At 39.7% G+C, this 17,907-nt stretch overlaps 2 protein-coding genes across 19 annotated transcripts in view; both read left to right on the forward strand.

Moving 5' to 3' along the window:
- Positions 1–17,907, forward strand: part of LOC121402808 (palmitoyltransferase ZDHHC20-A-like) — a 157,647-nt gene that overhangs the window by 59,539 nt on the left and 80,201 nt on the right. For 3 of the 15 annotated variants that reach the window (XM_041589483.1, XM_041589484.1, XM_041589482.1), the window contains 5 exons: positions 1,245–1,332; positions 2,017–2,198; positions 2,343–2,423; positions 2,851–2,919; positions 3,105–3,222. In XM_041589483.1, the coding sequence (XP_041445417.1) occupies positions 2,409–2,423; positions 2,851–2,919; positions 3,105–3,222 (202 nt within the window). In that variant the 5' untranslated portion in view covers positions 1,245–1,332; positions 2,017–2,198; positions 2,343–2,408. The other 12 variants (XM_041589490.1, XM_041589489.1, XM_041589486.1 and 9 more) reach the window with 8 other exon arrangements.
- The window catches only part of LOC121402812 (zinc finger protein 567-like), an 88,778-nt gene that overhangs the window by 53,732 nt on the left and 17,139 nt on the right, over positions 1–17,907 (forward strand). The window lies entirely within an intron of this gene.

The raw sequence follows: 17,907 nt of genomic DNA on the forward strand, positions 1-17,907 counted from the left end.
ACAGCCCTTTCGCAGGGAAGATCTGTGTCTCCAAAGATGTCTCAGTAGCTCGCCATCTTCTTTTCTGCTGATTCACTTACTGAGCTTAGGGACTGGCTCACAATATACAGTACACATAGAATAGAAATGTCACAATATAAGGCTGATTAGTAATTAATACAGATAATTACTACATGGCAGCACAGAAACCAGTGCAACTAGCATGATAATTTAATAATCAGCTCTGTAGCATCAGCTTATATTACAGGTCAACCTCATTTTCTGCTTGATAATTTGTGACGACCCCTAAGCTTAGCTTCTCAACAGCTGCTCAGAGCCCACTGAGCATGTGAGTGTCACAGACACTTTCCAAGTTGGTGACCCCCTGTGACAAGTTTGAAGTTCTGGATCATTGCTGCTATTGAGCAGCTGAAACTTTAGGCTGATGCAATAAGGTCATTATATGAAATATGTCATTTTTAGGCTTTAGTTCTGCTTTAAAGCCTCAGATAATTCTATTACCTGTATGAACCCCTCCCATAACCCTTGTGTGACTGTTTTGTTAACAAAAGGCCATGATGTATTGGCATTATCTGGAAATCGAATTATCTGCCTTGCAAGGACTAAACATGGAGTAGCTTCAATTTACTGAAGAAACAGAAAAACATAGATCTTCTGTTATTAAACCAACAGGCAAAAATTATGTTCAGAATCAACTCTATTCCTTGAATCAATGTTAAAATTGGTGTATACGGTTTCTTTAAATTTCTAAATGAACAGTCTGCAGTTCATGTTACTGTGTCTGACTCCTGTAGAAGAGAACTTCACAATGCTCCTGAATGATCTCTCTTCTTCCAACGCAAAGATGACATCTGATCATATTCACTTCAGTGCAGGACAGGAGATCTGAACACCTATGCAGAAAAGGCATCTGAGCTTATTGACTGCCATCCAAAGAGGGCAACTGAACTTACTGATCTCCCATTCAGAGAGGTTATCTGAACATACTGATCTCCAGTGTAGTGTAGGACATTTAAACTTAAATATTGGCACATACTCCTGCAATAGTCCCATGTGTTCTTTTAATGGGTTGTTTAAATGAACATTTAGTATGACGTAGAGACAATGTAACTGCAAGAGGATGTCATAATATGTACATCGTAGGAACTGCCATGCTGCACTACCCATAAATGTGATCACTTTAGGGAAGGAAAGCCTGATAAATCTGTTGAACTGCATAAAACATGATTTTTTTTATCTGACAGCTGGCAGTGGCCTACTGAGTTTAGATTCCCAAAAGATGCTGAAACTGGCAGAGCAGTGTCTTAAAAGGGCTCACACCACAGCAGAAAAGTTGGGTGAATATGATTATCTTCAGTGAGACTTTTATTTACATTTTATATTTTATTATTCGATTAAATAACTTAGAAAGCTTAAAAGTTGGAAACCTTGCCATGCATTGCAACATATTGTATAGGAAATGGCATATACATGGGTCATTGTATTGTCAAGTGGTGACTCTTGCCTGAAATTATGTATGGGTCGGGTCAGATCCCTTGCAAACAGTCATATTGTACTTTGTGGCCTGAACACATACGTTAAAATGTTAAATTTGTTGAATTCCGTCTTATCCTTTATAAAACTGGGTTTATCCGTGCCAAAATTAAACTGCATATGGATACTCTTGCTAGCACTCTGCAGTATGTTTCATTAGAGATAACCAGTGATTTGTACTGAACTGGAATTTTATACATTCTGATAAATCAACTTTGCGCTTAACAATTTGAACATTAAACACATTGCGCAAAGCTGGAATATAGTCTGTAAGATCATGAAGCTGCAGGGAATGCTTTCATTTGCATGCCAGTGCTATTCCCAAGTTGGAGATCTGTGGTTATCAAGTTTTTTTTAAAAAAAGAGAAACCAGTCTGTCTACAGGGCTTTTTATTGTCACAAAACCAAGTAAACCCAGAGCTAGCGTAGCACATTACCCACAGTTACACCCAGAGTTGTGTTTACTTTTGCTTGCATTCACAGATTTAATCACCTCAACTCCTGAATGTCTACATAGCCTGGTGAGTTGGACCCACAGAAATGGAGGAGGCTGCTCCTTCCCACCTATACTGAAGAGGGTGAAGAGGTCTTCAGGTGAACACTGAAGGAACTCTACTCTTGCCTTCAATGACCTCTTTTTAAAAGTGGAGTGACCTCTCAGATGGGTGAGAGCATGCCCACACGTCTGACTGTTCTTGTCAGAATGCACCATGACAGTCAAGCGACTCACTGAGCTGCATGTGGAATCATAGTAAGGGCAGAGCTTTTTTCGCTGAGGAGTTTGCCAAGTGTTGCTTTCTTTCATACAGAGATTTTCAGAGCCAGGACGAAGAAGAAACCAGACAGCAGCCTTCCTCGGAAGTCTCCGTTGAACCATGCATAGACAAGAGGTAATTTTAGTGGTTTCCACTTGCTTGTGTTCTGTCATAATTCATGTAAATAAAGAGGCATTAGATCATTATTATGGTAGAATACCTGCATAAGCTCCATACCAGACAATAAAATAGCTCTATATCTGACCTTATTTGCCAACCATCAACTTAATGAGCATATGAAATATCAATGCATCACTAGAATTACTTTTATTTATCAAACCTGAGAGAGAGAAAAATTGTGTGAGTTGGGGGAGTATTTTATTGATATAAAGACTATATACGCTTTTTGTTACTGTGTGAAGAAAATTAAGAGTGAAAGGTGAGGGCTGTATAGCTCTGTTTGATAAATCTGGAACTGTCTTTGGATTCTCTACTCCAGGCAGGGACACTTGAATATTTGTGCTTGATATGTTAACAAGGTTTTTCTTTCATCCAATTGCAGGGAGGAACTGCCTACAAGTGTCCTTACCAAGGCTGCACAGCTGTATACAGAGGTTCTGACGATATGAAGGTAAAAGGGGGAAACCATTTGTCATACCAATGGAAAATGTTAAGTCTGTTAGCCTGTGTGTCAAATGTACTTGCAAATGACCATTTCACTGAAACAACAGAAACTTTCCTTCAAATACCTCCCAGCTTAAGCACCAAATGAAATGATTACAAACTCTTGTTTTATTCCCCCATTCTACCCCACAGAAACACATTAAGGAACATCATGAGGAGGTGCGGGAGCGACCATGTCCACACCCTGGCTGCAACAAAGTATTTATGATAGACCAGTACCTACAGAGGCATGTCAAGCTCATTCACACAGGTAAGCAGAAATAGTGTCTCTGGTGAAATCCAAGCAGGATACCATTGATTCCTCCAGTGCTGCAGCAATGTTGGAAGATGAGAATACATTCACTTTTATTTACAGAGGAGAGAAACCAAATTTGTGACCAGTGTAGACAAGCTTTCAAGCAACAGAAGCACCTCTCTGTGCACCAGGTGAGACACTCTGGTGCAAAACCTTTACAGCAAGTACAGTCACTCTTATCCCACTACTTAGAGAAAACACACAGGAACTAAACCTAAATCCAGGTACTCAATGAAAAGAAAATGTAATTCTACATAACTCAGATTCAGCTTAAAGAGTCATTTTGCATTTTAAGTTGTTTATAGCACACAGTTCTGCATTTAAATGTGAAGAGAACATGTCATTATTTTACCTGTACAGGGACTGGTGGTAGAACTGTGCAATTTGCTGTTGGGACAACAAAAAGAGAAGTTACAGTTGCAAGAGATTACACATAGCTGTTACTCACGTTAACTTACCTCATGTTAACTTACAATATTTTGCCCAACATAGATCACAAAAACACATGTAGTCCTTACATAGGATGTCTTTTATGAAAGCAGCCCTAAGGATAGATTTGTGGGTAGATTAGAAAACAGTTGATTTTAACTGAATTTCCATGTCTGCATTACATAAACTTAAATTAGCAACACACAAGGCAACTTATAAGACAGAGAATGAATAATTAGAACTGGCCAGTGTTTGCTGAATAAATGAAATGCATTGATGGGCATTACCTTCTGTCTTAAAATGACTGAAAAGCATGAACCAATCTGTGTCGGATTCATTGTCCAGCCCGCAAAAAAGCTCACAATGGCCCCTGGTAAGTAGAGATACCCAGCATACAGTTAAAGCCATAATTCATATGTAGTTGCCTAATGTCACACCTAAGGGGAAAAAAAAACTGAGTGGACAAAAGGTAAGCATGCGTGGCAAGAACTGCTCATTTGGTGAATTTTTTGCCCAATTTCGCCACCAATGTATTAAGCCGAATCAGGATGATCAGAATGTTTTTGCCTTATAACATCATCAGGTCATACTGCAAGCCAGCTCAACACAGACACTTTGCTCAGCTGCTGTTATGGTTCTCCCCATATTAACTGACTGATAATTGAGGCTTAGCTGGAAGAATAACCCATGCACATAGTGACCTTGTACATAATATTAATGAATTGAAAGTCAGCACTATCTCTGAACTTGCAGTGACAGAGATGGCAGAAGCCAGTGCTCAGAGTCTTGCCAATGCCTGAATGCCAATAGGAGTCAAAGAAAGGGAATATTTATAGAGGGAAAAAACACAAATAAGAATTTGTACAACCTTGCTGGTGGCAAACTGTTGCTTTAATACCAAAAGCTAAAGAAGCCACAAATAAGGTGCCCAGGTGATAAACCTCACAGTAGCACGAGACTTTGGGTGCAGCGAAATAACTGCAATTGGGACTTAATTACAACATATTTGTGGCTTTATACATTTGCTTGTAACACACTAGATAAAGGGCCCATGCAGCACAATCATGGTCTGTGTGTAATAAAGTGTTTCCTTAATTACAATCCTAAACTACAGACAAATAAGGAAAGACTTCTAAGTTTATTCAAAATCATACACAGTAGCCCCAAACACTGAAACCCACTAAATGCTGCTATATTTACTTTTTCTAGTTTAGATTTACTTGGGCTCATTACAAACATACCCCCAATCAGAAACATGTTCTCTGATCAGCAGGAATAATTCAAGCAAATATTTTATTCTCTACTTTATAAGGGTGAATTGTTCCACTCTCAGTAATGTTGCCACTCTATGGTTTCCAGTCTATACAAGAACAAGCTTTGGTGCCTACTGTCAACCGAGACACAGCTGTCGTACGTAAAGGACAGGCTCTCCATCTCTATCCCTCCTGAGATTCTACACTCTTTCCCTGGATCCACTCATCTTGGCTCAGCTGCACGTTACAGCCCACAGGTCTAAATTTCTTCTGGGACCGCCAACCTAGGAACACTTCTCTTCTGCTCCCTTGCGTTTCGCTTCATCCCTGGTCTTCAGCCCCAGAGCTACAGTATCAGCGCCACCATCAACCCGGTAAGCACCATAACAGTAAGGTGGGAAACAGGTTTGTGTGCCTATTTATTGTAATATTAATATTGGCTGTAATACTCCAAACTTTATTGGAAACTGGGGATATCTTTTTTGTGCAGAATACCTTGTGTCAGTAAATAGTGTTTGAAGAGCAGAAGGGAAAGTGTGGTAAAACAGGAATACTGAAAAGAGAATAGGCGATAAAAAAGGGATGCTGATGACAGATCAAAGGTATTAAACATCAACTTACCCCTCTATGTGTGGTTGAACTGATTCAATGAAACTGACTACATATAGCAGTTGTCCCATCTTAAATATCTAGAGGTGGGAATCACTCACCCCTTAAATCTCTTCTGTCTCTTCAATAACTATCCTCCCCCTGGAATAGGATAAAAAGATCCTCCAGTAATTGCCCATAATTATAAGTATTTATTAATGTTGTCAACATTTCGGCCTATTAAGAATGACAAGAGGTATTAAACATCACCCTACCTAAACTGCTGCACCTCATACAGTTCCCATCTCTATTACCAGTAAAGATCTGGAGGCCATGCAGGAAACTTTAGCTTTGCCCAAAACTATGGTTCCCCTCGAGCATTCAGAGCCCCCTGGGCAACGAGGCTGGGGGGCTGTCAAGTCGGATCTGCGACACGATTGTCGCAGATCCGACTTCAAAGTGGCAAACGCTGCTGCAAAAGCGCTGCTGCTCTCTGTCGCACATCTGCCCACACACTTCCTGCTCTGCAGTGACTCAGCAGAAACAATGTCCTGGCTGCCTCCTTTGTTTCCAGTGATCCTCCTGCTACAAAAACGGTAAGTGCACGTTTTTTTACACACTTACCTGCACTTACACATACTTACAGTACATTTATACACTTACACAAACATTTTAGTAAAGAGTGGTATTTTTTATTTTAGCACACTTGGTCCCTTTTGTACACTTATTTACACTTATTTACATGTATTTGCACACTCAGACAACTTTTATTAGTGCAGAAATATGTATACACAAAAACTCACAAACAGGTGTTTTTTTTTTTTACTTATTCATTGTACCGTTTGTTTTGCCTAAAAACATGTTATTTTGACAGCATGACTATTGGATAATCGATTTCGGCCACTAATTACGCTGTTGGATCAATTATTTTGTTATTTCATTGATTTACGCTATTTTTGTGGTTTTATTGCAATTTTATCCATGTATTATTGTTTCTTATGCATCTTTAGTATAGTTTTGCTGTTTGGTGCTTTGGTATAGAAGGATTTATTTTACTTAGTTTGATTTGCCAGAATATATGCTTTCCAAAAATATATAGTTTTCTGGGGGTCTTTGTACAGTTTGGGGGTCTTACGGCACATAACGCACAGTTGGGGCTCTATTTTCTGCAGCTTAGTTGGCTAGCGGGAAAATTCATTTGCATGTTTTTCATTTGGGGGTCCGTACACACCACATACTTTGGTAAATCTATGCATATAGGGCATCAAACTATTCAGTAGACCTCTGACGTCCATATTTAGGGTGATTTTTCTTTATACGTAAAACATTGTGTGCGATAAATGCGGCAAACTGTAACAATTTTAGGCGATTTTCAGAAATGTTGTAAAAACCTCTACGTTTAGAAAAGCTTTCCAGTTTGGTGTAGAAAGACTTCTTTATCTTTGTTGGATTCATCAGAATGTGTACTTTCCAAAAATATATGGTTTTGGGGGGTCTTTGCTGTTAGGAGGGTCTTGAGACACATAATATGAAGTCAAGGGTCTATGTTCACAGAAGACGAATCAGCAGCGGAGAAAAATCATATGCACTATTTTCATTTGAGGTCCGCACATGCCAGCTGCCTTGGTATATCAATGCATATTGGGCATCAAACTCTTCAGTAGACCCTTGGCATAAGTATTTATGGTGTTTTACAATTGTATGTAAGAAATTAGGTGAGATAAATGCGGCCAATTGCAATATTTTTAGGCCATTTTCAGAAATGTAAAAACTGTTGCTTTTATCGCCAAATTTAGGAAAGGCTTGCAGCTTGGTGCTTTGGAGTAGAAAGACATGCATACCCAATTTGGATTTGCGGGAATGTGTACTTTCCGAAAATATATGGTTTTCTGGGGTGAATGTACTTTTTTCTACTTTTGCCCCCCCCCCCCAAAACTATGTATATGTGTTGATTTTGCAGTACCTGAAATGACAGACCATATGGGTGTCTTCCTTTTGGGGCCCCTATATGCCACGTGTTTGGGTACACCTATACATATTGGGCATCAAACTGTTCAGAGGACCCTAGGCTTTCATATTTGGGGTAATTTCTCTCAATACCTAAAAGTATGTGGGTAATACGATGCTGCAGGGTAGAAATTCTGAGGTGATTTTTGGAAATGTCACCAAAATCACCAAATTTAGGAATGGTTTGCGGCTTGGCACTTTGGACTAGAAAGACATGCATACCCAATTTAGATTTGTGGGAATGTGTACTTTATGAAAATATATGGTTTTCTGGGGTGAACTTACTTTTCTCTACATTTGCCCCCCTCAAAACGATGTAAATGTGTTGATTTTGCAGTATCTGAAATGACTGACCATATGGGGGTCTTTGTTTTGGGGCCCCTATATGCCACATGCTTGTGTACACCAATACATATTGGGCATCAAACTGTTCAGAGGACCCTAGGCTTTCATATTTGGGGTGATTTCTCTTGATACCTTAAAGTATGTGGGTAATACGATGCTGCAGGGTAGACATTTTGAGGTGATTTTTTGGAAATGTCACCAAAATCACCAAATTTAGGAATGGTTTGCAGCTTGGTGCTTTGGAGTACAAAGACATGCATACCCAATTTAGATTTGTAGCAATGTGTACTTTCCGAAAATATATGGTGTTCTGGGGCGACATTCTCTAACTTTGCCCCCCTCAAAACGATGTAATCGTGTTGATTTTGCAGTATCTGAAATGACAGACCATATGGGGCTCTTCCTTTTGGGGCCCATATATGCCACGTGCTTGGGTACACCTATACATATTGTGCATCAAACTGTTCAGATTACCCTAAGCTTTCATATTTGGGGTGATTTATCTTGATACCTAACAGTATGTGGGTAATACGATGCTGCAGGCTGGAAATTTTTAGGTGATTTCAGAAAATGGCACCAAAATTGCCAAATTTAGGAAGGGTTTGCGGCTTAGTGCTTTGGAGTAGAAAGACATGCATACCCAATTTGGATTCGGGGGAATGGGTACTTTTCGAAAATATATGGTTTTCTGGGGTGAACGTACTTTTTTCTAACTTTGCCGCCCCCCCCCCCCAATATCTGGAATTACAGAACTGATAGCTCAAATGAGGCGTCTACATTTTAGGGCCCCTATATACCACATGCTTAGGTAAACCTATTCATATTGGGCATCAAACTGTTCAGTGGACCCCAGGCTTTCATATTCTGGGGGTTTTACATTGATACCTAATGATGTGTGGGAGATATGATGCTGTAGAGCTTTGAAGGTCATTTTTCAAAAAATTCACCAATTTCTATAAAACATTATAACTTTAGGAAACAATTGCAACTTGGTAGTTTGGAGTGCAAACATATATTTACCCATTTTTGATTCACCAGAATCTGTTCTTTCTAATAATGGGTAGTTTTCTAGGGTAAACCTACTGTTAGTGGAATGTTTGGCCTTGAAATCAGAAGTATGCCGTTTAGGGAGCGGTGCTTTGGAAATTTGGTAGTGTACTGCTTGTAGATTTTGAGCTATACAAGTGAGAAATCTCCATAAAACTATACATATTTGGTATTGCCGTGTTCAGGAGACATAGACCTTTCCAAATCGGCTGTGTTCTCGTTAAATAAAATAAATGATATTTCTGATATGTGATTGTTCTTTGTGAAACATGATTTTTTTTTCATTTTATTAGACACTTAGAAGCCTATATTTTTTTACAGAAGTAGAATTACACCAAAATTCTTGCATATTTTGAAAGTTCAGGTTGTCCTGAAAAAAACAATATATTGTTTTCCTGGGTAAACTAAAAGACCACCCCAGGAAAGGCCCTTAAAGTGAAAGAGTGCAAAATATCTAAAAACTGCTTGGCAGTAGATGTTTGCATCTAGGACAAAACGGCTGGCAGGGAAAGTAATATGATCAGTGAGAAAGTAACCAGTATATTGTCACAACAAATTCTTAGGAATGTGGCAGCTAAGGGCCAATTGCATTTCTTGTTTGCTGAGGTACAGACATACCATTGCCAGGAGTTATGATTATCATGGCACAACTACGTTTCACATGGAAGGCGACAAATTCACTTTAATGTTCCAGAAATTACAGGCAGGACAGGAATAAACAAGTCTTTAGGGGGATATATTTTTACTTTAGCGATGCCGAAGTAAGAATCAAAAGACTCAAAATTTTCAAATATAATTGGCTATATTTTTGTTTTATTCACATAGGGATACAGACTGGTGAAATCGTAATAGTGAATGTGTTCACCGGGGCCACTTTATGGTAGAGCTTTATAGCATTTGTGCGGCCACCATAGAGGGCATCACAGGGTGACAAAGGTTGGGGAAACTGTAGCCTTTGCTGTAGGTCCTTGTCAGATTCCAACATAGCATGCCATTCGTGTTCCCAGAGTTCACGGACCTCAAAGCCTTTTGTTTTTATAAAAATTCATCTTGATTTTGTGTTTTTTGGTTCAGTTGACTGAAATAAGTGCCAGTTACCCGATTAAAGTCATCTTCACAATAACAAACACGGCATCCATGGTAAAAGCAACCTTGAAATTCAAAGGCTATATGTTTGCCATTAACAAAAGCATAACCGGCCAGGCATGTTGTATAGAGATCCCCTCTTTGTACGCAATGTACATTGACCACTGTATTGCCGGTGTTGAGAAACGTTTATGTTTCTTATTGTAATTGTCAGGGATTAAGACTGCAATACAGTTTTTGGGTAAAAACTTTAAGCTGTACATTGCCATACACACAGAGGCTAAGGTGGTGTACTCAAAAGGGTCGATTGTGTACGTAATTACCTCCGGCTCATCATTCGAGTTATATTTAGTGACTGTTTTATCTGTCGTGTTTATAATGTTTTCTCTATAGCAGGCACAAGCCTCCTTCAGAATTTTAGAATTCTGAATGCAGTATTTTTTAAGTTGCAATTGAAAATGGAATTTACAGCTGTGGTTTTGCTTGTACCATGTAATGAATTCAGCCTTCTCATCAGGCGTCATATAATCAGCCCCATAAAATTCTATGGCTGGCATGGCACCTATATAGCCCTGATTTTCACCCGTGTTAAAATAATGTGGAAAGAAGCCTTTACTTCCACTCTGTCCATACACCTAATGCTGCAGGTAATTTACTAAGTCTCATGGGTAGGAAATTGAAAGAATCTATAAATGTAATACCCAAGTCAGCCACTGTAACGCACAGCAATTTACCACCCTGAGATAGTAGGTCTATTTGAATACACTCTTTTAGAAGGCTAATGTTTACACAGGTGTGACAATGGTTGCTATGGTTACACTCATTGTGATGCTATACACAAGAGAGATAATGTCTGGTTGCCATGGTTATGCTCTTTGTGATGTCATACACAGAAAAGCCAAACAATGGTTGCTACGGTTACTCTCATTGTGATGTCATACACAAGAGAGAAACACCTGTGAGAAAAACACGTGAAGGTCATTACACAGATTGGTAGCGGTGGAGTAAGAAGCTATCTTCAACTCTGTCGCTATTTGGATCTTTCCTTTCTTTTTCATAACTGAATTTACTTATAACTTATTTATTTATTGATTATTTATCATTTATTTATAACTTATTTATTTATTATTATTTATCATTTATTTATAACTTATTTATTTATTATTATTTATCATTTATTTATAACTTATTTATTTATTATTATTCATTTATTTATAACTTATTTATTATTATTTATCATTTATTTATAACTTATTTATTTATTATTATTTATCATTTATTTACAACTTATTTATTTATCATTTATTTATAACTGAATTTATTGTTACTTGAAGAATATTATCATGGAAAAACAAGAGGAAAATTTTAAGATTGATATAGAAGAAGAAAAAACGGACAAAGAAGATATGTATTCATGTAGGAGGAGGATCAGCAGGGTAATGATTACACTAATCATTGGGCTCCTTGCTACCTGCTATTACATATTTGTGGTGGAGCTGTGCATATTTACTGTTCCATCACAAGAGCTAAAGGCAACCTTCCTGGTGATTTTCCACATTTTGTTCCTCCTGTGCATGTGGAGTTATCTTCGGGTTGTTATAACGCCTCCTGCCGTCCCTCCTGAAACATTCCGCCTATCGGAGTCTGACAAGCAGCTGTATCTGAGTGAGGAGAGGCCAGAAGTGCAGGAGCAAATCCTCAGCCGTGCGGCCAAAAATTTGCCTTTATATTATAATGTAGATTCAAAAACACCAATTAAGTACTGTAGAAAATGCCAATTCATAAAGCCAGACAGGTGCCATCATTGTACAGTGTGTGACATCTGTATACTGAAACTGGATCATCATTGCGTATTTCTAAACAACTGCGTGGGATTTTCCAACTACAAGTTCTTCCTCCTGTTCCTGCTCTATGTACCCCTATTGCTTATATTCACTAGTGCAGTGTCCCTTTATTGCTCCATACTGTTCTGGACTGATCAACTGCCAAACATGGATTCCAAAGGCTCAGCCATTGCGCTGTTCTGCATGAGTACATTGTCCTGTATAATCTTTTGTTATCGGTATATTTATGACCATTACTCACTGGTTTTAACGAATGAAACTCTTTTAGAGTTTAATGAAGGCTTACATTGTGAGTATAATCCCTATGATTTGGGCTACAGAAAGAACTGGAGACAAGTGTTTGGCAATAAAAAGAGATATTGGTTCATCCCAATCTTCAGCAGCTTAGGAGATGGCTCCTCATTCCCACTGGGTGATGCCACAAAGGACATAGAGAAAAATGGGGCTATTGACTGCCAAACCCCTAAATGAGTCACAAAAACAACTCTCAGAAGTGAAAACCATGCAGAAAAGTTCATGGCGCTTGAATTTCATGCAGAATTTTAGTTCCACATTGAAGAGAGAGAAAAGCTGGAACTTATCAAGATGTGTTAAGAGTATTTAGAAAGAAGTGAAGTTCGTAGGCTTTAACTCATAGCGTCACAGCATCACAAATTATCAACTTTGCTACATATTCTACATCTTGTTACAGAAACCCTTTGTAATTGTTATTGAAATAAATATTTATATTTCTCTAATATTGTTGCATCATTTGTCATTTTTGCACCTTTAGGGGGCAGCACCTCAGATAACGAGGGTGAAAAACTACACCAATTACATTTGCACTTACCAAAATAATAGAAACAGATCCAGTTAAAGGTCTAAACTTCATAATGGCATAGCGGCTCATTTAGCCTCTTAGTAATGTAGATTTCATTACTCCCTATATCTTTCCCTGTACAATAATGCAGCACATGTCAGCTTTGCAGCCAATAGAAAAGCACTTCATTTTGAAAAATATTTGACAAAATATTAGCCACACACCAGATAATGCATTTACCAGCCCAAATTATTGACACTTAACTCTTAATTCCCATCAGCAAATCTTCATTAAAATCTGCCCATGTTGGCACTGGCTTTACGACTCCTTTGCACCACAATATTTGCATTTTGCATACGCAGTGCACCATCGGGGGTTTAGGTCACGCTGGGCAGCTTTGAGGATCTTTTTGAGGGGGCCCTACAATGTTTCCCTTCAAACATATGTGAAATATAAACGAATACAATGTAAAAAGGGTATAAAACACACCCTATTTTAAAATATAAGGGTTAGGGATGGGTGAATTTTTTCTCATTGTTTTGCCATGGAAATGACACCCATAGACTCGTATGGCGTCGCACGCCAAAAAAAAATGTCGCCCATAGACTTTAATGGTGTGTCGCCAACATTGCGCCGGAGGCAAATTTTTGGTGAAACGAAATGGGCCAAATTCACCCAAGCCTAATAAGGGTATTAAAAGTAACTGAGGAGTCCCATAACCATGTAAAGGTGCAAGGCTGCAGGCCGAGTTATACAGGGAACTCTGAGTATCACCCATGTATTATAAGGGTTAATGTACCCCTTACTGTAAATGATAAGGATATTAAAAGTCACTGAGGGGTTCTGTGACCATATGCAGGGGTGCCCAGGACGTCGATTGCGGTCTACCAGTTGATCCCCATCATTTTCCTGGTAGACCGTGACCTGCCCGACGTTTCCACCGTACTTCCTGGTTGTGACGTCCGAAGTCTCGCGATAGCATAATGCTGCAGTCCAGCCGCCATCTTTATTTTACCGACGCGGGTGAGAGCTGCAGAACCCGCTCCGGACAGCCCCACTCACAGTCTTTGGTGGAACATTCCCTTTCTCCTCTGAGCAGCAAGGGCTGGCTGAGAGAGGAGAATGGAGAGCAGGCAGGCAGAGAACGGGCAGGCAGTGAGCATAGGAGAAGGGAATGCGGGGCTGGCTGAGATCAGAGGAGAAGGCGGGGGCGGAGAGCAGAGTCAAGCATGGACATGGAAGGAAGGGAGGGTGAGATATTGAGCAGCAAGCACGTCAGACACAGAAGGTAGGGCTATGCAACTAACACGGACACAGAAGAGGGGCTGACAGCAACAAACATGGACACAGAAGGGGAGCTGACAGCAACAAGCAGTGACACAGAAGGAGGGCTGACAGCAACAAACAGGGACACAGAAAGGGGGCTGACAGCAACAAGCAATGACACAGAAGGGGGGCTGACAGCAACAACCAGGGACACAGATGGAGGGCTGAGCTGAGCAACAAGCAGGGACACGGAAGGAGGGCTGACAGTAACAAGCAGTGACACAGAAGGGGGGCTGACAGCAACAAGCAGTGACACAGAAGGAGGGCTGACAGCAACAAGCAGGGACACAGAAGGAGGGCTGACAGCAACAAGCAGTGACACAGAAGGAGGGCTGACAGCAACAAACAGGGACACAGAAGGGGGGCTGACAGCAACAAGCAGTGACACAGAAGGGGGGCTGACTGCAACAACCAGGGACACAGATGGAGGGCTGAGCTGAGCAACAAGCAGGGACACGGAAGGAGGGCTGACAGTAACAAGCAGTGACACAGAAGGGGGGCTGACAGCAACAAGCACTGAGGGGAAGAGAGGGATGAGCAGCAAACATGGAGGGAAAGGGAGTGTGTTTAAACTTTCATAACCAGCCAAATTTTGTAAACTTAATATGGTAATTAGGAGGTGTGGTCAAAAAATGGGCGTGGTCAAAAAAATCGCCGCACGTTACCAAGGTAGATCTTCTTATGGGGGCCAGGTGTCAAGAGTAGATCCCAGTGTATCAAAGTCTGGGCACCCCTGATATAAAGGCACAAGGCTGCATGCTGAGTTATACAGGGAACTCTGAGTATCACTCATGTATAAGGGCTAATGTACTTCCTACTGTAAATTATAAGGATATTAGAAGTCACTGAGGGGTTCTGTGACCATATAAAGGCACAAGGCTGCAGGCTGAGTTATACAGGGAACTCTGAGTATCACTCATGTATTATAAGGGATAATGTGCCCCCTACTATAAATGATAAGGATATTAGAAGTCACTGAGGGGTTCTGTGACCATATAAAGGCACAAAGCTGCAGGCTGAGTTATACAGGGAACTGTTGTTATCACTCATGTATTATAAGGGATAATGTACCCCCTACTATAAATGATAAGGGTATTAGAATTCACTGAGGAGTTCTGTGACCATATAAAGGCACAAAGCTGCAGGCTGAGTTATACAGGGAACTCTGGTTATCACTCATGTATTATAAGGGATAATGTGCCCCCTACTATAAATGATAAGGATATTAGAAGTCACTGAGGGGTTCTGTGACCATATAAAGGCACAAAGCTGCAGGCTGAGTTATACAGGGAACTGTTGTTATCACTCATGTATTATAAGGGATAATGTACCCCCTACTATAAATGATAAGGGTATTAGAATTCACTGAGGAGTTCTGTGACCATATAAAGGCACAAAGCTGCGGGCTGAGTTATACAGGGAACTCTGGTTATCACTCATGTATTATAAGGGATAATGTGCCCCCTACTATAAATGATAAGGATATTAGAAGTCACTGAGTGGTTCTGTGACCATATAAAGGCACAAAGCTGCAGGCTGAGTTATACAGGGAACTCTGGTTATCACTCATGTATTATAAGGGATAATGTGCCCCCTACTATAAATGATAAGGATATTAGAATTCACTGAAGGGTTCTGTGACCATATAAAGGCACAAGGCTGCAGGCTGAGTTATACAGGGAACTCTGGTTATCACTCATGTATTATAAGGGTTCAGCAGGTTAGTCCGCACCTGCACCTGCTACATAATGAATGAAATGAAAAAAAAAAATGAAATGTGTTTCAAAAAGGTTCACAAGTAATTGGCAAAGCAGTCATAGTGTCTTGTGCATTTCAAAAAGTTTCACACTGTTTTAGAGGGATAAAAACAATCCTTGTTTTTTTCAGTTTCACATTGACAGAGCAGTCCTATAGTCTTGTTTTCTCATGTCCATTTTTTACCTTGGAATGTGTTCATTTAAAAAAAACAAACATTTCAGTAGTCATCTGTGGGGTTGTCTTATAAGTGTATTACAGGCTTTTATCTTTTTTTCTGGCTTTATTGATGGCATTCTTAGCTGTCCTGTTGTCTTTATCAGATTCATAATGTACTGGGGATGAAGCTGCTGAAGAGGACTTGCTGGCGCAATATGGATATTTTCCAATGTGTCCTTTCAGGCCTGCGATCCAAAGAATGTGGTGAGTTGTACAGAGTGCTGTTTTAGTTTGCTTTTTGCCGTTGCCCAATATCCTGGGGTTCTTCACAAGCTGTGTAGCTTGATGTTTACTGTTCTCCCCCCCCCCCCCCCAGAGATTGGTATTAGAGTTTATCTGTGGGGGCTTTACTGAAGAGCTTCTGTCCACATGCTGTGTCTGGCCACATTTCCCCATAAACTCCCTTTAACTTAGAGATGGGTAAAAAATATACTCTGGAATAGGAACTTGTAGCAACAATCAGGTTTTGGTATATGGCAGTTAGCCATATATCGGCTGACCCTGAATGGTATCTGACTGATAAGAAAACCCATACGAGGGGCCATATACATATATAGAGTACTACACTTACAAACTAAGAAGCACATTGAGTTGTGGCCCAACATGTTTCATTGAATGTCTGACTTCCTCAGGGAAATATCAAAGTGCACACAAAAGTAATTTTTATTTTCATATGCACCTGAGGAGGCTGGACATACAAAGAAACACATTAAGCCACTCCCTTGATGAGTTTAATGTACATCTAAGCTTGTAAGTGCATTACTTTTATTGAATAAAATATCACTGATTTTACTGTATAGGAGCGTACCCAGGCCCGGATTTGTGGAAAGGCCACCTAGGCCCGGGTCTAGGGCGGCAGGATTTTAGGGGGGCGGCATGCTGCCCAACCACACCCACATTTGTTCAAAAACACTGGGGATGAGCAGTAGATACAATCATTTTTTAAATTTCCCCATTTATCCAGTGCAGATGATGAAAATTTGCATGAATAAAGGGGTGGGGACAGGGGCGACGAATGGCAGTGGGCCTAGGGGTGCCCTTTATGTAAATCCGGCCCTGAGCGTACCCCTCTTTTCTTCTGTTTGTTTATAAATCCTAGTAGTATGACCAACTACATTTGAGGTGGCTGTGCCCTGTACTGAAAAAACTACTTTGGAATTTGAACTTAAATCTACCTTGAGCCATAGGTAGATCTCTGCGGATGATCAACCTGACTTACAATAACAATTTATTTAGAAACACTACTTTTAGTGCACTTATATAATAATTCTTTAAGATATTTGTATTGCTGCATTTGTTTGGCCCAACAGCCCAGATAACAGGAACAGTTGGAATGGAAGAGAAGCTGTAGCTTCAGCTCCTCCTACATATGCCACATATGCTTCCTCATATGCACATGCACTATACACTGACAGACTGACTAACAAACTACTAACAAATATATATATAAGCACATCAAAGGCTCGCACTCACAGGTCTTACAAATGGAAATAAAGGTTTTATTTGGCAAAAAAATAAGTAACGTTTCAGATAGTACACTAGCCTTTACCAAAGTGCTTAAACAAAATGCTGCAACCATTTAAAGCCCCTGTGGTGGGAAAGGGAATTAAGTGATGTCACTGCACCTAACTGACAATTTTTTTTTATACAATACATGTTGAAAACAAAAACAAACAATAATAATAATAGATAAAGAATAATCAGAAGGAAATAATCATAGATGTAGCTATTAGTTAGCAATGAATAAAGAAATGTTGTAACAAAGATATCGTATTTAGCATATTAAGTAATCGTACTACAGGCATAGGATCCCTTATTCGAAAACCCGATATCCAGAAAGCTCAAATTACGGAATGGCTGCCTCTTATAGACTCCATTTTATCCAAATAATCCAAATTTTTAAAAATGATTTCCTTTTTCTCTGTAATAATAAAACAGTAGC

This window comes from Xenopus laevis, chromosome 4L, assembly GCF_017654675.1.
Source record: "Xenopus laevis strain J_2021 chromosome 4L, Xenopus_laevis_v10.1, whole genome shotgun sequence".
In the NCBI taxonomy this organism is placed as follows: Eukaryota; Metazoa; Chordata; class Amphibia; order Anura; family Pipidae; genus Xenopus; species Xenopus laevis.